The 27823-nt window shown below is 38.8% G+C and overlaps 1 protein-coding gene across 6 annotated transcripts; it reads right to left on the reverse strand.

The window, feature by feature from the left end:
• Positions 1-23413: 23413 nt before the first annotated feature.
• On the reverse strand, positions 23414-27064 carry LOC147273174 (snakin-2-like). Of its 6 annotated transcripts, none has more exons than XR_015124198.1 (5): positions 26517-27064; positions 24599-24872; positions 24430-24489; positions 23889-23931; positions 23414-23757 (listed from the first exon to the last, which is right to left on the reverse strand). XR_015124198.1 is itself a non-coding variant. In XM_086256655.1 (5 exons), exons 3-5 carry the CDS (start codon positions 24279-24281, stop codon positions 23573-23575), a joined length of 282 nt encoding a protein of 93 aa, XP_086112781.1. In that variant the 5' UTR covers positions 24282-24489; positions 24599-24700; positions 26517-26798; the 3' UTR covers positions 23414-23572. The 6 variants fall into 6 exon arrangements, 4 of the variants coding, with proteins under 4 accessions (XP_086112781.1, XP_086112780.1, XP_086112779.1 ...); XR_015124197.1 differs by having other exon boundaries at positions 23889-24111; positions 24228-24489; XM_086256655.1 differs by having other exon boundaries at positions 24228-24489; positions 24599-24700; positions 26517-26798.
• Between the last annotated feature and the right edge of the window lie 759 nt (positions 27065-27823).

The following is a 27823-nucleotide window of genomic DNA, read 5'->3' on the forward strand; positions in this document are numbered from 1 at the left end:
TAACTAAATGGGGGGTTTTGAAAAGATGGAACACACGCACACACACTTTATTCTATCTTGCAATGTTAAGTTTTCAGTTTCAAATCAGATAAGCATGCAATAACCATCCAAGGCTAATGACAGTTAATTTGAACACAACATATTAAAGTTTGACAGCTAAAAAGGTTTGGCTAGTTACTTTCTCGCCATTGTTCTCCTAATGCATAAACTAAGAGCTTCTTGGGCCTTCCTTAGCCAGTTAACCTACATGTTCCCTAGTTCAAGCTAAGGCAGCTGTTACCCATGCAGGAGTCATTAAGTTTTATGAGAACGTCAAACATGCACAACATATAAGCTTTGACTATTTCCTTATAGAGGTCGCCCAACCCCACTACCAAGAATAATCCCTTATTCCCTTGTTACTTGTGGTTTAGTGTCTTTGACTATTTCACAGCTAAACCTAACAGATAAACTAGATGCAATTACCCTAAGGTGGCCAGTCAAAGGATGCAAACAACTAGTGACGGGGGTTCTAATAGATAGTGGAAATTTAATACATGCAAACATCAAACTAACAGACCAAGAGACGGATAAACGATTTGTTAGAACATGCAAATCCATTAATCGACCTACAACTAACATACAAGATAGAATAACTAACCTACATAATTAAATAAAATAAATAAAAACAGAAACAACAATAAATAATGAAATCCCAATTCATGCTTGCAAAAGAAATCAGAAACGCAAAGTAAACAAAATTAAATGCATGCACGAATTAAAATCAGCAACATAAATTAATCAAAAGGCAAAATAAATTCAGAAACTCAATTAAAAATATTCAGAGGCACAATCCAACAATAAAATAGAAAACTAGAACGAAAATCAAAAGAAGCAAGGGGAAGGGGCTGCGACAAGACAAGGAAGAGAAGGCACCTTGCACAAGCAATTGGCTCACGGCTATGGTGAGAGAGGGCTTGCGGTTTAGGGGTGTCCTTCCTTGCAGCCACGCCACTCCTCTCTCTCTCTCTACCTTCGGCTAGCTCTCCCTAAAACAAAACTAAATTTTGAAATTAAAAACCTAGAACAGAAAAATAAACTAGAGGCTAAAGGAATTTTCGGCTGAAGTTGGAGGTGAGAAAAGTCATGTTAGGTGATGAGTGTGCATTTTGCATCACTTTATGATACTAATTCCTTAACCTAGAGTGTTAGAACTCGCTATTTTGTGTTTCTTGTCTTGTTTTTGTGTTTTCAGGTCAAATGAAGCAGAAAGGAGAAAAAGAAGCAAATGGAACCATTTTGGGACATTTCCTGGTCAAACCAGGAAAACGAGTGAAATCCTGGTCAAACCAGGAAAAGTGCAGAAATCCTAGTCAAATGAGGATTCCTAGTCACACTAGGAAACATCAAGTCCAGAACCATCATTGCGGAGCCAGAAATGTGAAATCCTGATTCGAACAGGAAATCCTGGTTGAACTAGGAAACCTAACCCAAGGGAAAGGAGTCCTAGCGACACTAGGAGACCCCAGGGGCAATATGGTCATTACGAGAAGTCGAAATGGATAAGGAATCTCTCATTTTCAAGAAATCCTAGTTGCACCAGGAAATGTTTTTCAAGGTTCCAGAAGCTTCCAGAAGGTGGTGGACATCCATGGAAATGAATGGAGGGAAGAAATGAATTTGAATTCAAATGGAAATGAGGGGCAAAATGGGAAGTCAAAAGTGGAGGGCCCATGGGATGCCGAACCAAGTGGGCCACGCATGCACATGCATGGGCCCAAACCCTAGCAGCCCAAAAGCCACACGCAAGGAGGAAGATGGCAGCCCATGCATGCGCATGCATGCCATGCAAATCCTAGCAGCCAAGGGGCCATGCGCAAGCCCAAGGTGACAAGCCCAAGATGGAAGCCCAACATGCAAGCCCAAAGCCCAAAGGGAGCAGCCCATGCCGCAAGCCCAAGGTGCAGCCAGCCCTAGCTGATGCCGCAAGGAACTAGGAAAGAAAACCCTAGCCAGCCGCAAGTTGCTTTTCCTTGCCTCTCAAGGAAGGCTTCTCCTATATAAATCCCTCTCATTCAGACTTTGAGGAACACTTTTTCTCCTCCTCCAGCCGAAATCACTCTCTCCCCTCCTAGTTTTATTTTTATGTTTTAGGGTTTTAGTTTCAGACTTTTATTTTCTTGTAAGGTGAGCCGAATTCAAAGAGAGGTTTAGAGAGAGGGTGGCGTGACAAGTGAGAGGGAAGTACCACCTGCTGCCGCAAGCCCAAGCTCACCTTGCCGTGAGCCAATTGCTTGTGCTAGGTGCCTCCTTCTCCTTCTCTCCTTGCCGCAGCACCCATTTGTTGCACCTCTGATTTTTGCTTTCTTTTTCCTTCTAGTTTCAGATTTATTGTTGAATAATGGTTTCTGAATTTATTTAATTTAAGTTTCTGAATTTAATTAGTTTATAGCTTTGGTTTTATTTAATGCATGTTTCAGATTCTAATTAGTTTATATTTGTCAATCTAGTTTAGTTGTGGTTCTGATTTTAATTAGTGCATGCATTTAATCTTGTGTACTTTATGTTTCTGATTTTATTTAATTGATGCACTTTAAATTAGTTGTTTAGTTTATGTTTCTAAGTTTGTTTAATTTGCGTTTCTGATTTCCGTTAACAATCATGAATTGGGACTTTATTTATTTGTTGCTGTTTTGTTTCTTTTATTTGTTTTATTTAATTATGTAGGTTAGTTATTCTATCTTGCATGTTAGTCGTAGGTTGATTAATGGATTCGTATGCTTTAACAAATCGTTTATCCGTCTCTTGGTCTGTTAGTTTGATGTTTGCACGTATTAAATTTCCACTATCTATTAGAACCCCCGTCACTAGTTGTTTGCATCCTTTGACTGGCCACCTTAGGGTAATTGCATCTAGTTTATCCGTTAGGTTTAGCTGTGAAATAGTCAAAGACACTAAACCACAAGTAATAAGGGAATAAGGGATTATTCTTGGTAGTGGGGTTGGGCGACCTCTATAAGGAAATAGTCAAAGCTTATATGTTGTATGTTGTGCATGTTTGACGTTCTCATAAAACTTAATGACTCCTGCATGGGTAACAGCTGCCTTAGCTTGAACTAGGGAACATGTAGGTTAACTAGCTAAGGAAGGCCCAAGAAGCTCTTAGTTTATGCATTAGGAGAACAATGGCGAGAAAGTAACTAGCCAAACCTTTTTAGCTGTCAAACTTTAATATGTTGTGTTCAAATTAACTGTCATTAGCCTTGGATGGTTATTGCATGCTTATCTGATTTGAAACTGAAAATTAACATTGCAAGATAGAATAAAGTGTGTGTGCGTGTGGTGATGTGTGTGTGTGTTTCCATCTTTCAAAGCCCCCCATTTAGTTATTCTAGTGATTACTTGCACTGATTTATTGTAAATTAACCATTCCCTGTGGGATCGACCTCGTGCTTGTACGCTTTGCTACTGATGCGATTCGTGCACTTGCGAGTAAACTTAGAATAAGGTAATTGTTTATTTTGTTCTAAGAAAACACATCAACAAGTTTTTGGCGCCGTTGCCGGGGAATGGTGTCTAATATCAATGAATTGGTTTAATTAGTCATTAGAATTAGGTTATATTAGTTAGATTTCCTTTTTGATTAATTTTTAGTTTTTAATAAATGCCATGCCTTTATGAGCAGTCTTTCTACTGATTGTGTGTTTGCTCTTGATTAGGTGTATTTTATGAACCTTGAATTGTTGCAAGGTTGGAGAGGCTCAAAAAGGAAACTTTAGGTACATCTCAAGGCAGCCCTTTACCTAGCGCATCAGATTCGAGTAGTGAGGATATTGGAAGCGTCGAAATGGCTGAAGCAAATGAGAATGTGCCGCAGCCCTTGAGTCACTTTTCAGCACCCTCGCTGCCCACTCAACCGAAGGGGAAGTTGCCTAGTCAGCCCATCGTCAACCCGAAGAATGAGGAGCATGTAAATGCTATTTTGAGGACTACTCTAAGAAAAAGAGTTAGAGTGGTCAAGACTAAGGAGGTGAAGGAGGTGATTGAGATCATGGATAATGAGGAAGAGGAGGATCCAGAAATGATAGAGGAGAAAGCTGATACACGTGTGATTCCCCTCATTCCGGACATTGACATCACCAAATTTCCAGCAACCATGAGGGAATTGAAGTCTATTGAGAAAAAGGTTGAGGAGCAGGGGCATAGTCACAACGTTCCTAGGGAGATTTGTGGTTATCTCTTTGCATCTTTTCCAAGCAAGAAGAAGGATCCAGGCTCGTTGGTCATACCATGCAGCATAGGGGAGCATAAGATCACCAATGCCTTAGTTGACAATGGCTCAGCTATCAATGTCATGCCGCTGGTTGTGTTCGAGAAGCTTGGATTTAAGGAGGCTGATTTGCAACCATTTGATGTGGACATTCGCTTCGCCAACTCTTCAGCCCAAAAAGCTTGTGGTATGCTTGTGGATGTTTTGGTTAAATGTCGTAAATTACTAATCCCCTCTGATTTCATAGTGCTAGATGTGCCGAGAATTCCGGGCGACGTCTCTATTATTCTTGGGAGACCATTTTTGTGCACCTCTAACATGGAGTACAAAGCATTGGAGAGTACCATGAAGATTCGGCACTACACCAAGCAAGAGGTGTATTTGCTCACTTCCGAGATGCCACAAAGCGAGGAGATCACTCTTTATGGAGAGGAGAAGTCAGAGACGGAGAGCTTTTTCAGTTCGTTCCTAGGGAATGCCGAGAGTAGCAATGACAAAAAGAGGAAGAGGAAAGGACGCAAGTAAAGGAGATGGCAATGTCAGGCTGAAGACAGAAAAACAAGCGCTTATTGGGAGGCAACCCAAGTTTTTGTTTCGAATAATGGAGGAAGAGTCATTGAGGACCAAGGAGGCCGCGCCCACCCTTGGAGTGTCCACGCTTGCGTACGCAAGTAAACAGTTTCTTTATTTCGCTTCATAAGACAATTTTTCATTTTGCTGTGTTTATTTGGTTTTGGATGTTTGCAATTTCCCGTTTCGCTTATTTTGATCATTCTTGCATTTATTTCATATACATTGAGGGCAATGTATCATTTAAGTGTGGGGGGAAAGGCAATTGTCAATTGTTAGTGTTTTTAGGTTAGAACAAGTGTTTAGAGTGTTTTAAGTGTTTTTGAGTGTTTTTAGAAAAAGAAAAAAAATTTCGTTTTTAGTGTTTTTAGGTTAGGAAAAAAAATTTTTCTTTTGTTTTTAAACTTAGGGTGTCAAAACCCACATCAAAATGCACGTTTTCGTTAGATCTCATTCACCTTAGTGATGGATGTGATTCTTTAGAAGTGTGCGACATTGTTTTAAAAACAAAAAGTTTTTAAGTCATTTTGGTTGTTTCAGGTCGTTTTGAGTCCCCAACTAATTGATTTGAGTGTGCATGATTGTTATGAGCATGTTTTAGTATTGTGTGTATATTTGGTGTTGGATTTTTTGAATGGTGAATTTGATTTTGAAAGGTTTATGGTTTTCGAATGATTGTTTTCTAATTTAATCTATTGAGATTTATGTTTATGCGAAAGATAATATCTTAAATTTGGTTTTAGCGTCAACCATCGAGAGTTTTCATTTAATTGGATTTATGAGATGAGCATATAAATTTATAATGTTTGGGCTTGATATTGATTTCATGGTCTTAAAGAACTATATTATTTTGAGACGATTCATTAATTACATGATCTGAGGATTTGTAAAAAGCGTAAGAAATCGTCGACTTCATTTATTTACAAATGGTTTTAGAAAGTGGTAAAGCGATTTTCAATCCCCATATAAGTACCCTCATCCACATGTACAGATACAGATAGGTCTTTGGGACCCATCACGGCACACACATAGGCTTTGGGCCGTGTGCCGGGATGCCTCGCCCTTTGGGGGTAGTCTACGTGCACGTACCACACATTGGCTTATTGTACGACGGCGATACGACGGTACAAGAGCCACCGTAAGTCCTTTTGTATGACGGCGTTACGACGGTACAAGGGACACCCTAAGTCCACTCGCATGACGGCGTTGCGACGGTGCGGGTGGAAGGGCAATGTATATGCACGTACGACATTTTGGCCTATTGTACGACGGCGATTCGACGGTACAAGGGCCACCCTAAGTCCACTTGTATGACGGCGTTGCGACGGTACAAGGGACACCCTAAGTCCACTCGCATGACAGCGTTGCGACGGTGCGGGTGGAAGGTTATGTGGACAGTCCACTTGGTGCGTCAGTCTTGTACGGTACCAAGGTGGAGCCTGTAAATTGGGTGCTTATATGGCCAACGTTTTTACTAAAAGCTTTATTAGATAAAAATATTTTTAGTTATTTCTATCAGTTCAAGACTCAAAAGAGGTTTTAGCCAGAAATTTTATAAGATACAGCATTTTTATTACCTACCATTATTTTTCTATGTTCAAAAAGAATTTCAAGTTGTTATGTAAAACTTTCCTATTTGAATTATGTTGATGACGTAAGGTTTTGTTATGTTGTGAAAAAGTTCATTACAGGAATATTTGATATATTTCTTTCTTTTCTTTTGATCATTGGGAAAAGTTTCAAATGTATATTTTAATTGGGGGATTTCAAAGAATGACGAGAAGTCTTTGAGCTACACGTGGTTTTGAAGGATTGTCTGAAAAAGAAAGTTGACTTTTGTTTTCGTTTCCATAAATCTGTCCACTCACTGAGTTATCTCACATTTTCCTATTTTGTCTAAATTTCCCCCAGGTGTTACGGATCGCTGAGGTTGGGCCGTACCACGTCGAGGCAGGACTTTCAGATCTTCGGCGTCAATTCCCTTAAGTTGTGGAGTTAACTTTATAGTGTAATGGAAATTTAGTTATGCTCTAAATTTCCTGTGCTTTGGTGAATGAGAACTTATTGTTTTGGTTTGTGGTAGAGTTGGCTGAAAGACATAGAAGTGTTTTTAACAGGTTTGAAATTTCTAGGTTAGTCCATTTTCAGGGGAGGTTCTGTCGAATTTTCGGTAGGATTTTCCTTGAATTTGGATTCCCGCAGGACCTCTCCGGGTTTCAGGGTGGAATCTGGGGGCGGTCCTGTCAGATTTTCTTTCAGAATTCCCAAGAGCCTTTCTTCCTCACTTGCACTCAGATTAGCTGCAATAATTACAGGCAAGGTCTTATTTTCTCCAAAGAATGTATATTTCAAATGCTCAGGTAATGGTTTCAGCCCAAATTTAGGTACTTGTTCAATGGACGGAAGCGGCTTAGGATTAGTGGATACCAACATTTCAAATTGGTTGAACCACTTATTCTTAAGAGTTTGGGTGCCTTCCAAAAGTGCATGGACTTTTTCCACTTTTTTCATCTTGTTCATTGGACTCTGGTGTTCCCAAAGCAACCTCCAACAGATCCTCTGCAAAACTAGTATCGCACACTTCCTCAACTAATGGATCCAAACTATCAATTCGTAGACAATCATCCTCTTCCTTTGGATACTTCATTGCACCAGAAACATTAAACTCAACTGTTTCACCAAGAACAGACATCGTCAACTTCCCATTACTTACATCAATCTTGGTGTTTGCCATGGCCATGAACGGTTTTCCCAATATGATTGGTAGCTCTTTTCCTCTAATTGGGGTATCTTCCATTTCAAGAATAATAAAATCTGTGGGCATGATCAAATCTGCAACCCGAACAAGTACATCTTCAACCACACCCTTCGGAACCTTAACTGAACGATCAGCCAATTGAAGAGTAACACTAGTGGGTTTAAGCTCTCCTATACCCAACTATGCAAAAACTGAATACGGCATCAAATTGATACTTGCACCCAGATCCAACAATGCCTTTTCAAATTTTTGATTCCTAACCAAACATGGGATCGTAAAACTGCCAAGGTCTTTCAACTTAGGCGGCAACTTCCTCTACAAAACTGCACTTACTTCTTCACTTAGACATACTTGCTCATGCTCTTTGATTCTCCTTTTATGTGTACACAATTCCTTCAAGAACTTGGCATACTTAGGAATCTGCTGAATAGCATCAAGCAAGGGAATGTTGATTTCCACTTTCTTAAACATCTCCAAAATTTCCTTGGATTGCTCATCCTTATTATGCTTCCTTTGACGTTGAGGGAAAGGCAATGGAGCTCTTAGGATAGAGGAAGTAGTCACAGCCTTCTTGCTAACTTGCGTAGCAATGAGCTTTTCTTGCTTCCTTCTTTCCTCCTCTTCCTCATCCTTAACCTTAACTTTAACTTTATCCCTCTTGTACTTTTCCACTTGTTCAGGCTCTAAAATCTCAATTTCATCCTCATTGTCTTGATTATCATCTTGAGTAGTGCCCACCTTGTTGTCAATAACTCTCCCACTTCTCAAAGTAGTGATTACTTCAGCCTTATCTTGAATTGGTGTACGCTTTACCACTTTATCCAAGGTTAAAGTCACTTGTTCCAATTGGGCTTCCAAGTTCGAGATAGCTTTAGTTGTAACATTCAACTGCTCTGTTTTATTCATGAATGACTTGGTATCATTAGACATCGAAGTTGTACTCTGAGCTAATGCAGCAATCATATCCTCCAAATAAGTGCTTCGTTGCTCAACAGAGGACTGTACACTCGGTCTAACTTGAACTTTTTCAACCTCAAAACATGGCTCTCCTTGTGATGACCTAGCTTCTTGATTTGCCATCATAACCTGCATCATCTGCTTAAGCTCGGACATCTCAGCTTCCATAGCTGATTTCTTTTCCACTCCTTTTCGTCTATTCCATTGTTGTGAATTCAATGCCAATGTATCAAAGAGTGTCCATGCTTCTTCAAAAGTCTTCTTTTTCAATGCTCCCCAACATGTCATATCCACCATATTACGATCTTGATCCAATAAACCCGCATAAAAATACTCAACCTGCATCCATGGGGCAAAATTATGGTGTGGACACGAATTCAGAAGCTCTTGGTACATTTCCCAACTCTTATGAAACACTTCATCCTCTGATTGTGTAAACCCTAAGATTTGCTTCCTCACAATGGTAGTCTTACTAACTGGATAGAATCTCAATAGAAACTTAGACACCAATTCTTCCCATGTTTTAATAGAAGCAACCTGCAAGGAAAACAACCAATTTTTAGCTTTATCTTTGAGAGAGAATGGAAATAACCTTAACTTCCTTTGATCATCGCTCAACCCCCTTAGCTTGCCAATCTTGCATATTGCATGAAATTTCTTAATATGCACGTACGGATCTTCTCCTTATTGATCATGAAATAATGGAAGAAGTTTGATTGCCCAACTTGAAATTTCGAACTCAGCTTCTATTTGTGAGTAAGCAATACATGTAGGCTCAGATAAAAGCATTGGAGACGAATAATCACTCAATGGTACTCTTGGTAGAGAGGCATTCGGCTGCAAGGGCTCCTCGACTTCCTCCTCTTGTTTCTTCTTCGTATGCTCCTTCAGATTCACTCCCTCTTGGTGACACAAGGGTTGACCTCATCCTTAATGGTGTCCAATTGAGTCTCGGCCTGCCCTTTTATGCACTCAACACCCTTTGGCCTTCTGCACGTGAAAGATGAGTGATCTTCGAATTTGATTCCTCTATTGTACCTTAGAAACAAGAGAAATCAGCAAGAACCAAAAATAAAATCTAACTAAAACGACTTAACTAAAGTTAATTAAACTAGCAATCAACACAAATAACAATTCCCCCGCAACGGCGCCAAAAACTTGTTGTATGTTTTCCTAGAGCAAATTAATTAACCTTTTATCGAGCTCTAAGTTAACTCGCAAGTGCACGAATCGCGGAGTAACAAAGCTTGCAAATACGAGGTCGATCCCACAGGGAATTGTACTAGTGTAATGATTACTAACTTAATTAAATTCAATTAAATCTTCTCTAACTCACACACGCAAATGGGGGTTTTTAATTGGTTTTTGAGACTAAACTAAACTAACAAATAAGTAACAAAACTTTAAAATAGCAAACTGAATTAAATTAGATAAGAACAATGATAAAGAAACACTAGGGGTCAGAATCCACCACTAGCATACCATTTACCTTACTATGGATACTAACAATTAATCAATATATAAACATGTCAAAAAAGTTCGTCAACTAAAAGGTTTGGCTAGTTACTTTTAGTAATTACTCTCCTTACTGTGCATAACTAAGAGCTTCTTAGGCTTCCCTTAGCCAGTTAACTTACATGTTCCCTAAGCGTACTTTGATGAGTGTGCATTTTGCATCACTTTATGATACTAATTCATTAACCCAGAGTGTTAGAACTCGATATTTTGTGTTTGTTGTCTTGTTTTTGTGTTTTCAGGTCAAATGAAGCAGAAATAGGAGAAATGAGCAAATGGAGCCGTTTTGGGACATTTCCTGGTCAAACTAGGAAAATGGGTCAATTCCTGGTCAAACCATGAAAAGAGCTGAAATCCTAGTCAAAAGAGGATTCCTAGTCACACGAGGAAACATCAAGCTCATAACCATCTTTGTCGAGCCAGAAATGAGAAATCCTAATTGGAGCAGGAATTCCTGGTTGAACTAGGAAACCTAACCCTATTTGGGAAAGGAGTCCTAATGACACTAGGAGACTCCAGGGGCAATATGGTCATTACGAGAAGTCAAAATGGACAAGGAATCCTTCATTAACTAGAAATCCTAGTTGGACTAGGAAAGGTTGGTCAAAGTCAACTCTATCAAGTCAAGGTTCCAGAAGTTTCTAGAAAGTGGTGGACATCCATGGAATCAAATTGATGGAAGAAATGAATTCGAATCCAAAGGAAAATGAGGGGCAAAATTGGAAGTCAAAGTCAATGGTTAAGGGTCAACTATGATATGTCATGTTGATGTGTTTTCTTAGAACAAAATAAACATCTATTTCATTCCAAGTATACTCGCAAGTGCACGAATCGCATCAGTAGCAAAGCGTACAAGCACGAGGTCGATCCCACAGGGAATGGTTAATACACAACAAATCAATTCAATTAATCAATAGAATAACTAAATGGGGGGTTTTGGAAAGATGGAAACACACGCACACATCACCACACGCACACACCCTTTATTCTATCTTGTAATGTTAAGTTTTCAGTTTCAAATCAGATAAGCATGCAATAACCATCCAAGGCTAATGACAGTTAATTTGAACACAACATATTAAAGTTTGACTGCTAAAAAGGTTTGGCTAGTTACTTTCTCGCAATTGTTCTCCTAATTCATAAACTAAGAGCTTCTTGGGCCTTCCTTAGCCAGTTAACCTACATGTTCCCTAGTTCAAGCTAAGGCAGCTGTTACCCATGCAGGAGTCATTAAGTTTTATGAGAACGTCAAACATGCACAACATATAAGCTTTGACTATTTCCTTATAGAGGTCGCCCAACCCCACTACCAAGAATAATGCCTTGTTCCCTTGTTACTTGTGGTTTAGTGTCTTTGACTATTCCACAGCTAAACCTAACAAATAAACTAGATGCAATTACCCTAAGGTGGCCAGTCAAAGGATGCAAACAACTAGTGACGGGTTCTAATAGATAGTGGAAATTTAATACGTGCAAACATCAAACTAACAGACCAAGAGACGGATAAACGATTTGTTAAAGCATGCAAATCCAATAATCAACCTACAACTAACATGCAAGATAGAATAAATAAACCTACATAATTAAAATAGAAAAGAAAATCATAATAATATAAATAAATTCTCAATCCATGTTGGAAAGCAAACTAATTAAACAAAACAATTAAAAACTAGAATTAAACAAAAGAAATAAGAATTCCAAAACAAAAATAAAAGAACATCCCTAGAGAGTGGCAGCGGTGGCGGCACAAGGTGGCAGCAGCGGCGGCACAAGGTAGCAGCGGCTCGACACCTTCCTCCTCCTTCGGTTCAGCAGAAAAATAAAGAGGGAGAGATGATGGTGGCTACGGCAAGGGAAAAGAAAAAATGGGGGCTGCTAGGGTTCCTAGGCTGCGTGAGAAAAGAAAGAGAGAGAAAGGAGGCTAGGGTGTGCGGCTACAAGAGAGAGAGAACAGCTAGGGTTTCTGAAATTTCAGAGAGGAGAACCCCCTCCTTGAGTTATAAAGATGTATTTATAGAGGAGAGTGGGGCTGAGATTTCTCTTTCTCTTCAATGTGGGATAAGTGCATTCCTTGCACACCAAGACTTCTAATTTTCGGCCAAACATGGGCCTTGGGCTGATTTGGGCTCTTTTTGGGCGTAACTCCCTTTTCAGCTCGCGGAACTGCTGCGCTACCTCCACTAAAATGACCATATCTTGAGCTAGAAAACTCGGAATCAAAATCCGTAAAATTCCCTGCGAAGCTAACATCCATATCTTTCCAACCATATATGGCATGCTACTTGATTCGTTCTGGAGAATTACAGATTTGCTGTCGAAATTGGTGCTCTATTTTCCAGGGTTTTGACTTTTTTTTCAGCTAGGATTCCTTGGGCTTTCTCTTTGTAGGCGTGATGGGCTAGGGTTTTAATTAAAAGAACATGGGCTGGCTGCAACAAGCAAGTGGCGTGATGGACTTTAGGGATGCATGGCTTGCATGGCTTGGGCTCTACAGTTGGCGCATGGCTTGCATGGCATGCGCATGCATGCATGGGCTGCCACCTCACCATTCTTTTGGATTTCGACTTCACCTAGGCCCAAAGCCCAATTGACTTACCCTTGACCATTGACTTTGACTTCCAATTTTACCCTTCTATCCCTCTTGGATTCGAATTCATTCCTCCATCTGATTCCATGGATGTCCACCACCTTCTAGAAGCTTATGGAACCTTGACTTGATTGAGTTGACTTTGACCATCCTTTCCTAGTCCAACTAGGATTTCTTGTAAATGAAAGATTCCTTATCCATTTTGCCTTCTCGTAATGACCATATTGCCCTTGGAGTCTTCTAGTGTCATTAGGACTCCTTTCCCTAGTAGGGTTAGGTTTCCTAGTTCAACCAGGAATTGCTGTTCCAATCAGGATTTTTCATTTCTGGCTCGACAATGATGGTTCTGGACTTGATGTTTCCTAGTGTGACTAAGAATCCTCTTTTGACTAGGATTTTAGCTCTTTTCCTAGTTTGAACAGGAATTGACCCATTTTTCTAGTTTGACCAAGAAATGTCCCAAAACGGCTCCATTTGCTCCAATTTCCTATTTATGCTTCATTCGACCTAAAAACACAAAAACAAGACAACAGACACAAAAAGATCGAGTTCTAACACTCTAGGTTAGGGAGTTAGTATCATAAAATAGTGTAAAATGAACACTCATCATGTCATCAAGTCAAATGGGCCATGGGTTTATGTGATGCCGAAATCATGAGGTGGTAGCCATGCATGCATGCGCCAACCCTAGCAGCCCAAGAAGCCCATCACGCCAAGTCCGAGTGGCAGCCCATGCGCACATGTGCGACTGAAACCCTAGGGCCATGGGCAAGTCACTTAAGCCCAATGCACAAGCCCATGCCGCACAGCCCTAGGTTTCCTAACCCTAGCTGCCGCGCACCCTCATAAGCCTTGCCTCACAAGGATTTCTCCCTTACCTCTATATATACATCCTATTTTCTCATAATTTAGGGTTCCCATATTTTTACACTTTCAGAATTTCAGACAGAGGGAGAAAGGCCGAAAGCTAGAGAGAGAGAGATGCTGATTGGCGTGGAAGCTTGAGGGAGAGAAGGAGTCCAGCCTTGTGCTGCAAGCTGGAGGAACCCACGACAAGGTGAGCATGTTAGTTGTCCTAGCTCACCTTGTTGTGGGTTCCTCCAGCTTGCTAGGTGTCTCCTTTAGCTTCTCTTCTTGCTGCAGCCACCCTAGTGATGTTTCTTTTGGTTTTCAATTTTCTTTTCGTCTAGAATTCTTATTTTCTTTTAGTTTGTGTTTCTGAATTTATTTTAACTATGGATTGATAATTTATTTATGTATTTCAGATTTTCTTTTATGTTTTAATTATGTAGTTTATTATTCTATCTTGCATGTTAGTTGTAGGTTGATTTTCAAATTTGTCATGCTTTAACAAATCGTTATCCGTCTCTTGATGAATTAATTTGATGTTTGCATGTATCAAATTCTCTATAAGGATTATTCTTGGTAATGGTTTTGTAGGACCTCTATAACGAAATAGTTAAAGCTTGTATGTTGTGCGTGTTTGACGTTCTCATAGATCTTAATGACTCTTGCATGGGTAACAGCTGCCTTAGCTTAGCACTAGGGAACATGTAAGTTAACTGATTAAGGAAGGCCTAAGAAGCTCTTAGTTTATGCCTTAGGAGAACAATTGCGAGAAAGTAACTAGCCAAACCTTTTTAGTAGTCAAACTTTGATATATTGTGTTTGAATTGATTTGTTATTAGCCTTGGATGGTTAGAGTATGCATATCTAATTTGATGGCTGAAAACTTAACATTGCAAGATAGGATAATGGGTGTGTGCGTGTGGTGTGGTGTGCGTGAGTTCCATCATTCCCAAAACCCCCCTGTTTAGTTATTCTATTGATTAATTGAATTGATTTGTTGTGTATTAACCATTCCTTGTGGGATCGATATCGTGCTTGTACGCTTTGCTACTGATGCGATACGTGCACTTGCGAGTATACTTAGAATGAGATGCATGTTTATTTTGTTCTAAGAAAACAATCAACATACTTAAGGCAACTGTTATCCATGCAAAAGTCATTACAATTTGTGAGAGTGACAAACAAATAGAGCATAGACCCATCCGAATTGTAACCTATGACCATCTATAATCCCTTTTCTCATGAATATTATCTTAGGATACCCACTTGTTGCCTATTGAAACTATCATCCTTTTGAGCTTGTTTAGTTCTACAACATAAATCTAGATGCATGCAACCTAAGGTGATCAGTCAAAGATGCGAAGCAAATAGAGTCAATTTAAACAGAGATCCAAGATTTATCAACATGTAAACAATTGAAAATTCAATAATCCATAATAAAAGTAAATAGCATCACTAGGGCTTCATCCTAGCCCTAGCCAAATATTTAGCTACACATAATCAAATTCATAAATAAAGAAAACATAATTAAAACTAGGAAATTAAAAAGGAAGAGAAGAGAGATCAAGCCACGGCAGCAAGGTGGAGGTGGCTACTCCCTTGGATGGCGTGATGGGCTACTGCTCGGCCTTGGGCTCCACGGCAAGGCTGCTAGGTAGCACGGCAAGGTGGCAGCAAGGTGGCTGCGGCAAGACTTGCTCCTTCACCTAGGGTTCAGCACGAAATTCAAGAGAAAAGGAGAAAGGTGGCTGCGGCAAGAAAAAGAAAAGAAAGAGAAAGAGGGGCTGCTAGGGTTGCGTGAGAAAAAGAAAAGAAGAAGAGAGAAATGAAGGGTAGGCGGCAAGGAAAAGGGAGAGAGGCTAGGGTTTCTGAAATTTCACAAGGGAGAACCCTTTCTTTGAGTTATAAAGATGTATTTATAGAGGAAAGTGGGGCTGCGATTTCTATTTTTCTTCAATGTGGGATTGCTGAAACTTAACCTAATGGACCAAGGCCACACTCACTTAAGCCCAATATGCATAAAAATCAGCCCTATGCGCCAATCACTATGCCTTTAGCTTCAGCCCATGCCGCACCTCCTCATGGGTGTTGCGCCCAGCCCAAGCCCAATGGCTTGGCCGAAAATTGATCCTCTCCATTTGTGCTTTGGCACAATGTCTTCTAGAAACTTCTAGAAATTTTGACTTGTTGACTTTGACTTTTGACCATTTCTCCTTGTCCACCTAGGAATTCTTATAGACATAGGATTTATATCTCACTTGGAATTTCACAATTACCATTTTGCCCCTCATGACACCTATCTTTATTAGGACACTATTTCCTATTCGGATTAGGTTTTCTAGTTCAAATAGGATTTCCTACTCCAATTAGGATATATTTCTCATTTTTGGCTTCGGATCTTCATGATTTCTTCTTATTCAAGCTTGATCTTTCCTTGTGAGACTATGAATCCTAGTTTGATTGAGATTTAGCGTTTCCTGGTGTGACTAGGATTTCTCCACTTTTCCTAATTTGACTAGGAAATGTCTAAAAATGGCTCTTTTGGCTCCTTTTCTCTTCTTTGCTCATTTTATCCTATAAGAACAAAAACAAACTAACAAAACACAAAATATCGAGTTCTTGCACTCTGGGTTAGGGAGTTAGTATCATAAAATAGTGTAAAATGAGCACTCAACACCAAGGTACGTTTTTCATCCTCTCTTTGCTCATTTATGTAGTTTTCTTGTTTTCCCTTCCTCTTTTCGCATCATTGTGCATTGCATTTTTCATTCATTTAAACATTGAGGACAATGTTTCATTTAAGTTTGGGGGTGGGGAATGCAAAAGCAAATTTTTTTTAATTATTTTTGTTTTTGTGTGTTCGTCGTTAGTTCTTAGGTTTTTATTTTTGTTTTTAAACTTGGGGAGTTAAATCCCGTATCAAAATGCAATATGTCCAAAGATTCATTACACCTTAGTGATGGAATTGAGTCTTTGGAAGTTGTGCAACATTTTTTTTTAACTATTTTGTTATTTCTTTTAGACTCCCCAACGTATTGATATGAATGTGTATAGCTGTCAGGAAGCATGTCTTGACAGGACCGCCCCCGGATTTCACTCTGAAACCCAGAGAGGTTCTATTGGAATCCAAAATCAAGGAAAATCCTACCGAAAATTTGGCAGAGCCTCCCCTGAAAATGGACTAACTCAAAAATTTCAAAACCTGTTAAAAAGCACTTCTATACAGCAACCACCTCTACCTCAACCAAAAAGGGTCTCAGACCCAACAATTGTATAGAGAAACCAACTAAATATTTAAAGTGGTTATCAGAGCCTCTATTCTATTACAAAGAATTTTTACACCAAAAAAAATAAATGATGCCTACTAGTCCGAGTAGGAATATGGATGTGACTGCCTCGACGTGATTGGCTTGACCTCCACCAAAGCTACTACCTGGGGGGATAATTTAAAACAAAACAAGATAAACCGTGAGACAAACTCAGTGAGTGGACAGTTTAATAAAAACGAAAACAAAAGTAAACTTCATGTTTCAGAAAATCCTTCAAAACCACGTTTAGCTCTAAGACCTCACGTCACTCTTGAAATCCCCCAGTTTAAAATCATAAAGTTTATTTAAACTTAAGAAATTCAAACAAAACAATATATATTTTCTCAAGATAACAATTTCTTAAAACAAACGAACCGTAAAACATCGTAACAACAACCTTCATAGAATTCAAAAGAAATCCCTCACTTAAAAACATATTTAATAATTTCTGAAAATAACCAAATTCATTTTCCACCATGCTATATACCCTGAATAATCCTGGCCATACACCTATGCATAATTCTTGCATCGCACAGGTAGGCAATATCCTGGCCATACACACGCGTGGAGTAAATCCAACACGTGCAGGCAATATCTTGGCCATACACACGCGTGGAGTGAAATCCGTGCAGGCAATATCCTGGCCATACACACGTGCGAATAAAATCAGCACGTGCAGGCAATCCTGGTCATACGTGCACGCAGAGCAGCCCCCAAAGGGTGAAGCATCCCGACACACGGCCCAAAGCCTATATGTGTGCCGTGATGGGTCCCAAAGACCTATCCAATCCGATAACTTGGAGGGTACTGCAAAGGTGGTTTGAAAACCATTTTTCCATAACCCAAATAATAGATCATTTTTCCACCGAAAATAAATATCATGGTACTTTCCCAAAAGAAGCTTTAAATCCATAAGCCAATATACGAAATTCGAATCAAATTCAATATACAGAGACCGAAATAATACTTTTCGACAAAACTGAAATATTAAATGAACTTTGTATATAAAATGAGTAACCAAATTTCCTTTCCCAAAGCCCAACAACTCATTAAAACTAACATGTAAATATATGGTTAAAAAACTTATTTATGAACACATTTTGAAATTCGAAAACCATCGCCATTGATCAAATCCCAAATCAATTCAAGATATTATGCATAATAGGATTAATGAAATCTTTAATGAATTTATTTGAAAACCAAAGTTCGCACACATTTGTTATTACTAAAACAAATTCAATTAACCAAAATAAAATGCAAATTTCATAAATCATTTAAAGAAACGAGAGTCCACTCACAGTGATAGCCCTAGCTTCGATCCTCTGCCGGATCGTCACGAACCACGGTCGTCTCGCCTATTTTCGAAGTGGATGCCACTGTAGCTTGGCCAAAATCTGGCGAGACCGAGGTGGCTGCTGAGTTTGTTTCTGAGTGGGTGCTGTACGCGCGGAGGGGCTGGCTGCTAGAGGACTTCGGTGGGGTCAGCGCCGGCGGGAAGGGGGTCGCGTGGGTGGTGTGGGTTGATGGGTGGTGGTCGGTGGAGATGGTTGGGGTGGCTAGTGGTTGCAGCAGAGAAGCCCTTTTGAGCAGCACATGCGCGCAGGGCTGGCTGGAGGAGTTGCTCAGCTCGAGAGGGGGGGTCGCCGGAGGGTCGGGATCAGCAGGAGGTGGTCGACAGCGAGGTGGAGGTGGCTGTGGCAGCTGTGTGTGCAGGGCTGGTCGCAGGGGAGAGAAGACAGAGGGAGAGAGTGCGGGTGAGAGAAAAATAAAGGGAGAGAGAGAGAGAGAGAGAGAGAGAGAGAGAAAATGTTGTAGAATATTCTAGAGAGAGAGAGAAATATCCCCTTTAAAAATCTAATTTTTCATTTTTTAAACCCAAATCGTCAATTTTACAAAATTGCCCCTCACTTCAAACGCCCACATCTCTCAAACCGTAACTCGAAACGACACGTGCTACGTGTCTACGAACTCGTGGACTCGAAACCTTTTCAACAGACCCAAAGTTAAAATCGAAAACCCATTTATTTTAAAAGTCAACTTTGGATAAAGCCCCAAATTAAAACAAAAATAAATATTTAAATCAAAACCCTTTTTATTTTCCAAATAAATCTCAAAATCTTTAAAATACAATTTAACATTCTTTTTTTTTTTAAAAAAAAAAAACAAACAAAATCTCTTAAAAAAAACATAATTAAATAAAAATTTAAATTTCTAGTGAAAATTTGGGTCGGGTCGTTACATGTCTAGCTTTGTATATATAGTGTGTATTCTTCTTTTTCTAGTATTACTTCATAACATGCTTTACAACTCTATAAACTTAGGCCTTGTTTTCATGAACTTAAGTGATGATTTGCATGACTAGAGATGCATATACTAGATAGAGTAGACTTATATGACCTAAGTGAGCTTTTGAGCCCTGTACTTCAATTCTTGAGTGTTAATTTTACTCTAATCTTTTCTTGTCATATAGTCATTGTGATCTCATTACTCCTTATTTTGATTAAGTACTTGGAATACAATTGTGAATCAATGAACTACAACTTCTTTCTTATTCTATACAAAGCATGGGTATAACTACATGAATATTAGGAAATGATATTAGGCCTTGTTTGTTTTTAACCCATAGCCTAAAGCCTACCTTGTGTTATAACCTTAGTCAATCATCTTGAGCCTAATGACCTTTTCTTTGTTTATCCCTATACCAAACCCTAAGTTTGGGGGAGTTTCACCCCTTTACCCGTTTACCTTACTTATGGATTTGCATGGAGTTGGTGAATTAGGAGGTTAAAAAGAAATGTCTATGCATAGCTTGATACAAAAGACAATGAATTGTGCTTAAAGTGTGTATGCCATACCCTTAAAAAAAAAAAGGAAAACAAAAAGAAAAAGGGACGATTTTAAAAGATTGAAGTAGAAAGGTGTTCAAATTCGAGCTATGAGTGCAAATTATGCAAGGAATACCTCCATTGTTTTCTCTATGCAAACCCATAATCTTAAACCCTTTTTTATCCATTTCGTTTCAACACCATATCCTAACCTAAGCCTCTATTACAACCCTTATTAAAGCCCTACTTGATCTTGGGAGAATTGTGGTTCATTATGTGGAGTTTAGATGAAAGGGAAGCCTATGGTTATTGATTCTATTCCAAGTATTTTAATTCATTTTCTTGAGATCAGTGTTTTTGTTTCAATGTGCCTTTCTTTCATGATTAATATGTGAGCTTTTTGTATTTGTTACATATTATCTCTCACGTATACTTGAGTGCACATGTCAACTCAATCTCTGAGCGCTTTATTATTGAGGGTATGTCATTGTGAGAATTGGAATTGATGCTATTTTGTATATGATGATTTAGTCTTGTTTGTCTGACACTTGAGTTTGTGTCAAGGATGGCTTATATGCTCAATGGAGGAGTAAGGTATGTTAATTGAAGCATTAGTAGACGTTGAAGAATAAATTCTATATGTGCCTTGCTTGACTATGCTATTGATGGCTGTAATCATGAAGTCATGTGTTGGGATGTTTTGAATCTGTCTTGAGTTTTTTCTTTATTCTTTTTGCTCGAGGGCTAGCAAAATCTAAGTTTGGGGGTGTGTTGAGTGCTCATTTTATACTATTTATGATGCTAATTCCCTAGCCTAAAGTGCAAGAACTCGGTATTTTGTGTTTTGTTAGTTTGTTTTTACTTTTATAGGATAAAATGAGTAAAGAGAAAAGGAGCCAAAAGAGCAGTTTTAGGACATTTCCTAATCAAACTAGGAAAAGAGGAGAAATCCTAGTCAAAACCAGGAAAAGCTAAATCTCAGTCAAACTAGAATTCCTAGTCTCACAAGGAAAGATCAAGTTTGAATAAGAAGAAATCATGAAGATCCAAGGCCAAAAATGAGAAATCCTAATTGAACTAGGAAACCTAATGTAAATAGGAAATGGTGTCCTAATGAAGATAGGAATTATGATGGGCAAATTGGTAAATGTGAAATCCAAGTGAGATAGGGATTCTACTTCTACAAGGATTCCTTGGTGGACAAGGAGAAGTGGTCAAAGTCAAAGTCAACAAGTCAAAGGTTCCAGAAGATTCTAGAAGACTTTTTGAGGTGCAAGAAGGGATGATTGGGCCCTAAGTCTATGCCATGCGCCAAGCCCAAGAGGATGAAGCCACATGTCTATTTCTTGGCCTAGAAGACTTTCCTTTAAGTTGAAATTCGAATTTGGATAGAAGATATTGTAAGATTTGGTCAAAGATCACAAAGAATCCAAGTGAAATAAGGAAAGTCAAAATCCTGTGAAAATGAGCAGCAACTTCGACAGCATGCCCAGACCTCTACAGATCGAATCTGATGGCATGCCATACATGGTTGGAAAGCTACGGATGTTAGCTTCACGGAGAATTTTACGGATCTCGATTCCAACATGTCTAACCCAAGTTATAACCGTTTTAGTGAAGACAGCGCAGCCGACCCGCGACCAGAAACGGAATTGACGCCCAAGAAATGTTCAAGGCCCATTCCTTGCTATCCTTTTTGGTACCCAAAGCCCACAAGTTGACCTAATTGACAAGGAAACTTCTGAATCCCACATTGAAAAGGAGTGGAAAGCTTCAGCCCCTTCACTCTATAAATACATCTTTATAACACAAAGATAGGGTTCTCTTGCAAAGTTCTGAGTTCTGAAAACCCTAGCCTCCTTTCTCTTTCTAGACGCAGCCACCTATCTCTCTCTCCTTTATTTTTCTCACACAACCACCCTCTCTCTCTTTGTTTTGTTGGTGCCTAACCCTAGGAGGAAGAAGGAGTGCCACCTTGCGCCGCCGCTGCCACCTTGTGTCACCACGCAACCACCTTGCAACCACCTTTGTTTTGTTAGTTTTAATTATGTTTTATTTGATTGTTGATTTTGATTATGCGTAGCTAAATATTTAGCTAGGGCTAGGATGAAGCCCTAGTGATGCTATTTACTTCTACTATGGATTATTGAGTTTTCAATTGCTTTACATGTTGACAAATCTTGGATCTCTATTTAAATTGACTTTATATGTTTTGCATCTTTGACTGATCACCTTAGGTTGCATACATCTAGATTAATGTTGTGAAACTAAATAAGCTCGAAAGGATGATAGTTTCAGTAGGCAACAAGTGAGTATCCTATGATAATATTCATGAGAAAAGGGATTATAGATGGTCATATATAGGTTACAATTCGGATGGGTCTATACTCTATATGTTTGTCACTCTCACAAATTGTAACGACTCTTGCATGGATAACAGTTGCCTTAAGTACGCTTAGCAAACATGCCAGTTAACTGACTAAGGGAGGCCTAAAAAGCTCTTAGTTATGTAAAGTAAGGAGAGTAATTGCTAAAAGTAAGTAGCCAAACCTTTTGGTAAACAAACTTTGTTGACATGTTTGCATATTGATTGTTGGTAACTTGGAATCCATAGTAAGGTGAATGGTATGCTAGTGGTGGATTCTGACCCCTAGTGCTTCTTTATCATTGTTTTTATCTAGATTAATTCAGTTTGTTATCTTAAAGTTGATGTTACTTTATTGTTAGTTTAGTCTAGTCTCAAAATCAATTTAAACCTCCCTATTCGCGTGTGTGAGTTAGTGTAGATTTAATTGAATTTAATTGAGTTAGTAATCATTACACTAGTACAATTCACCACTACTACAAAAAAGCTCATACATATCAGTAATTTACCGATATCTAAGGCCCCTAAAATTCGATATAGGAAAGCGTGATATCTATTCTCATTGGTTTACATATCAGTTTTGAACTGATATCTATAGAGGTTTTTAAATCAATTCCTTTTTTAAATGCGATATATTTTTCCTTCCCGGATGGTTAAAAACGCAATAAATGATATATTTATAATATATTATATCAGTATTATATTTATAACTGATATCATATATCTTAATAATATGGGTTTTAATCGTATAACTGATATAATTATTTCCATAGACATCTGTATTGTTTATAATAACTGATATCGAATATCTGAATTATATGTGTTTGAATTATGAAACTGGTATAAATATTTCCATAGACATCGGTATTGGTTCTAAGAATAGATATTGTAGAAGTCTATTATATGTGTTTTTATTGTAGAACTGATTTTGAAGTCATGATTGGTATCAGTATATTTTCACAAAAAAGATGTCTAAACTCTATACCATTTCAGTTTTTATATCAGAACTAATCTTATATATTTCAAAATTAGTGTTAAGTAACACCTGTTTTGATATCGGATTTATTTTCAAAAAACTGATATAATTGGTTAAGACCATTGACCTATCTACTGCATATTTATTTAGTGGCAGTGGCCAATTAACCTGTACAGATAAGCTAAACAATCCATTTCATATATTTCAACAATCAATTCCATTTCATCAATTGTCATATATTTCAAAGGACCCAAAAGTTTTACAACAAGCTGAAATATTAGAGATCCACCTATGTCTACATATCACAAAAATTAGGGAGGACTTCAAATGAAAAAACGAAAAAACAAATTATGGGTATTTTCAGGACAAAAAAATAATATATATATCAAAGAGGCTTTTGAACAGTAGCTACAAGAGAAAATGATTACACACATACATATATAGCTAACACAAACACAATGCATCTATGCCTACCCCTTTTAACTTTTTCTTTTTCAGCATACCCACTGCTCAATAGTTCAATGTTATAATTGATCAAAATGACAGAGAAAAAAGAAACAGCTATAACCCAGTTTGATCAGGAACTTGAGACTCCACTGGTTGGGCCTAGGGGCTAGGGGCACTTGGTTTTGTTGCCATGGGTGACCATCTCAGTGTAGCACATGTCACAAAGCTCTCTGTTTCCAGAAGTCCCAGGTGGCACACACTTGCAACTCACACAGCATGTTCCACAAGCCCTGTTGCAAAGGTTTGGCCTCGAGTGAACATTGCACCTCTCCTGGCACAACCCTCCACAGTCTAATCAATTAACACAAAACAAGACACACAGCAAATTAACTCATAAATTTTACCATTCAAAAACTTAGTTTTCAGGTCCAAAATCTATATATATTTTGGGGCATTATATCACAATAATATTAGAGACCCACCTATGTCTTGCATTAGCCTTCTGATTCCACCTCTCACAACAAGCTGAAATAACACCCACAAAGGAACAAAACCCACTTTTCACTGTTAAATCATACAATTATTAAACAAAAATAGAAAAAAAAAATTGGTTTAAAATATTTTAAACAAAAAGAAAAGAATAGAATTTTTTGTTGCTTGGCAAAGATGAGGTAACTCTTCTTCAATCTTGATATCAGATGAAACCTGCAGCATGGATGCATATCCTAACTTAGTCAAATTAATATCTAACAGAGCACATTTTATTCTCTAATAGAGCAAAAAACAAAGTTACAAAATCATAAAAATTAACCAATGTGTACCTGAGTAAAGCAGAATAGTAAGACCCCGAACAAAAGAACCACACGTACTGCCATGGCTATGATAGCAGACACTGGACTGGAGGCTAAGTTCAAAAGAGTACTACTGCCATTTTATAATACCATAATATGTTGAAAAACCCCTGGTCTTCTGGATGCTCTAGAGAATGCACCAATATATAAGAGTTCAAGGCATCAAACCCACCTTAGTGAAATATAATGGGCAGCAACGCTTGTTTTCCTTCTTCGCAACTAGAAGGTCAGACTGTAAGCACAAATTACTCATAAGATACATTTCCATATTCACACAATCAAGCAACAGATTCAAGCATCTCATACCAGCCAAGACTGTCAGTGCCAAGGTGTCATCTCACCTAAGTTGTTTTGTAGCTTGCCTTGAAGGGCAACAAGGTAGAAAACAAGACAGGTTTGATGAGTTGAAATCAGCAACTAGCAAGTGCCTCTGAATACGGACTCTGCAACAGACCAAAGAATAAGATAGCCTAATCATTGCCAGATCATTCTTGAAAACATCTTTACACATAGCCATGCATCCAACCTGGCAATCTACTACACCATCTTTAGACTGAAAATAGGTCCATAGCACCACATGTAATTCATTAATAATAAGCACCAAAACCTATAGCACTGAAAAAAAAAAAAAATCAGTATAGTTGCAGTGGTGCGAATAACAATTATAAGAGCTATTGGAGAAATGAAATACCAGCACTGTCAGTGGTATGAATAAAGCTATTAAATACATCCCCATAACAAATCTCAATCACATGTAGTATATGTATCTGCTCCAATGACCAATTCCAGTTCCACTCTATCAATTCCTCGTTAAGTGTTTAATAGTTTGTATGAATGCTTAAGACCCTAAACAATTGAGGAACTCAACTCTACAGAATTCACAAATTACTAAAAAAAAAATGCAGACTTGTAAGTCTCATGCAAACAAAGAATTTAAGAAACATAAGTAATTTCAATCAGATCTCAGTCAAGTCCATAACTTTGCTACTTTACACATTACATACAAGCTTAACCATTAAAATAAACTAATTTGATTAACTAATAAATAGCTACAGAAAGAAGTAAATTTAATACTTTTAAATGAAACAAATAAAGAGAAAGAGAACAAATATTTATGGAGAAGAAGCACTGATGCTTGAAAAGGCAAGAAAAATTTAGCACAACAATCACCTTCATGGAGAATCCTATATCTAAACCAACACCTCTATAACCTCTCTAACACAAACATATATCAATAAGTCCTATATCCTTAATTTCTAAAATTAAAAGAATTGATCGAAATACAATTATATCCTCTAAGCCTAATCTCAGATTAAAAAAAAAAAAAAAAAAGCTCTACAATGTGATGCTAACTAGAGGTGTCAAATGGGCCGGCCCGGCCCGGCCCGACCCGTTTAAGTTGAGTCCATCGTGCTTTCGTGCCGTGCTCGGGCCGGCCCATATAGTTAAGATCTAAGCCCAGCACGGCCCATGGCCCGCGGGCCATTCGTGCTCGTGCCGTGCCTTAAACGGGCCGGCCCACGGACCTATTTTTATTTTTATTTTTTATGGTGATAAAACTAATCTTATGATATTTTTTCTTATTTATAATTAAATATTAACATTATTTTTCATGAAAATTGAATATTTTTGTTGAAAAGTTCTTTAAAAATAGAAAAAACAATGTTAAAATAGTCGTGCCTAATTCGGGCCCATTTCGTGCCCGTGCTCGTGCCGTGCTTGGCCCGTGTCGTGCTCGTGCCGTGCCGTGCCCGATGGGCTAAAAACTTCGGCCCAGCCCGGCCCATTTAATCGTGCCGTGCCGTGCCGTGCCTATTTTAATCGTGTCGTGCCGTGTCGTGCTCGGGCCGGCCTGACCCGTTTGACACCTCTAATGCTAACCATCTAGTGTGCTCTTTCATATCCAAAGAAACAAAGTTGATCTCCTAGCTTATAATTTATTAGCCTACTCCATAATGAATCAAAAATTAGGCCGACAGTAGAATAAGCAACAAATTAATATCTTACTATCACTTCCTACTAGTTCGACAACTTTGTTGCCGCTGCCTACAGCAAGGATACTGGCTTAAAGAAGTAAAAGATAAATTTGTACGAGTGATACCAAACACAAGCATATTTGTCCATTGTGAAGTATCTGAAGGCTCCTAGTCCAAGACTCATAATCAAACTCCGCCCTAGCCTGCACTCCCCAAAACCAAATCCCCCAAAATCCAAAACCTTAATTAATCCAAAACAAAAATTAGATTACGCTAAACTAACCTTGCAGTCATGCTCCTTGGCGAAGAACTCAGTTCACATCGCTCTTGGGAATGGAGTCGTTGGAGTCGATGGCGAGGGCGGTGTCACGAACCTAGACTGGGAGGCCTTATTCGAGGTACAGGAGGTTCTTAAACTTGTTGTAGGCCTGGAAAATCTTAGCCTTCCTGAACAGGGCATCGGGGCCGAGCCGCCACTGGAAGACGGTGAAGGGGCTCGTGCAGATCTTGCACTCCTTGCCGTAATCAGTGCGCGTCAAGCCGACGTAGGGGTTGTCGCTGAGGCACGACTCGCAGATCGGGAAGTATGAGTTCTGCAAGCCTTCGCGAGTGCTCAACCCATCGATCTCGATCTATAAGCTTTCGCTCTCAACATCTTAAGGCTGGGTGGATTGGAAGCCCAGCTAGCTAGCTTAATCTTCGAGCTCAATCCATATATCTTCGTCAGAGATCAATGAAGAAGATGATGAGTTAGGGTGTGGGTATGGGTGTGGGTGTGGGTGTCGGTGTGGGTTTGGTCTGGGCGTGGTTCAGTTTGGATGTGAGTGTGGGTGTGCGAGTGTAGGTGTGTGTAAACACGGGTTGTAAAAAAATTTGAAGTGGTGAACAGTACCGCGTTTTTTCAATTCTTAAATTTTCGCATCATTTATTTGTATAGATATCACATTTAAAGCAGAGTTAATAAATTTGTCCAACATAATATATCACATTCAAAATTCTAATGATATGTAAAATACTTTATATATCAGTTTTTGAAAAAAAAAACTTTTAAATGATATTAAAAACTATATTATATCGAATACCTTTAAAACTGATATTATTATAGTGATATGTATGAACTTTTAAATAAATAATGCATAATTAAAACAATTAAAATAAAAGGAAAGGAGAAAGAAATCAAGCCACGAATGATGGGGTGGAGGTGCGGCTGCAAGGTGGTGGCGTGATGGGCTGCTGCTCGGCCTTGGGCTCCACGGCAAGGAGGCTGAGGTGCTCAGCAAGGTGGCGCGCACGGCTGGGTGTTGGTGGCTGCTGCTTGGCTTCACTTCCTTCTTCTTCCGTTCAGCACAAAATAAAAGAGAAACAAAAATAAAGTGGCTGCTAGTGTTCGGCCAGACAAGAAAAGAAAGAAAAATAAAGAGAGAGGGGGAGATGGTGGCTGCGGCACAAGAAAAACATGAGAGAGGGTGGCTGCTAGGGTTTGCGGCAAGAGGAGAAGAGAGGGGCTGCTAGGGCTGCGAAAATTAAAAGAAAAATGAAAGAGAACTTCAGAACCCTTTTTCTGATTTTTAGAGATATATTTATAGAGGG

This window comes from Dryas octopetala, chromosome 9 (assembly GCF_963921425.1).
Source record: "Dryas octopetala chromosome 9, drDryOcto1.1, whole genome shotgun sequence".
NCBI classification, from domain to species: Eukaryota; Viridiplantae; Streptophyta; class Magnoliopsida; order Rosales; family Rosaceae; genus Dryas; species Dryas octopetala.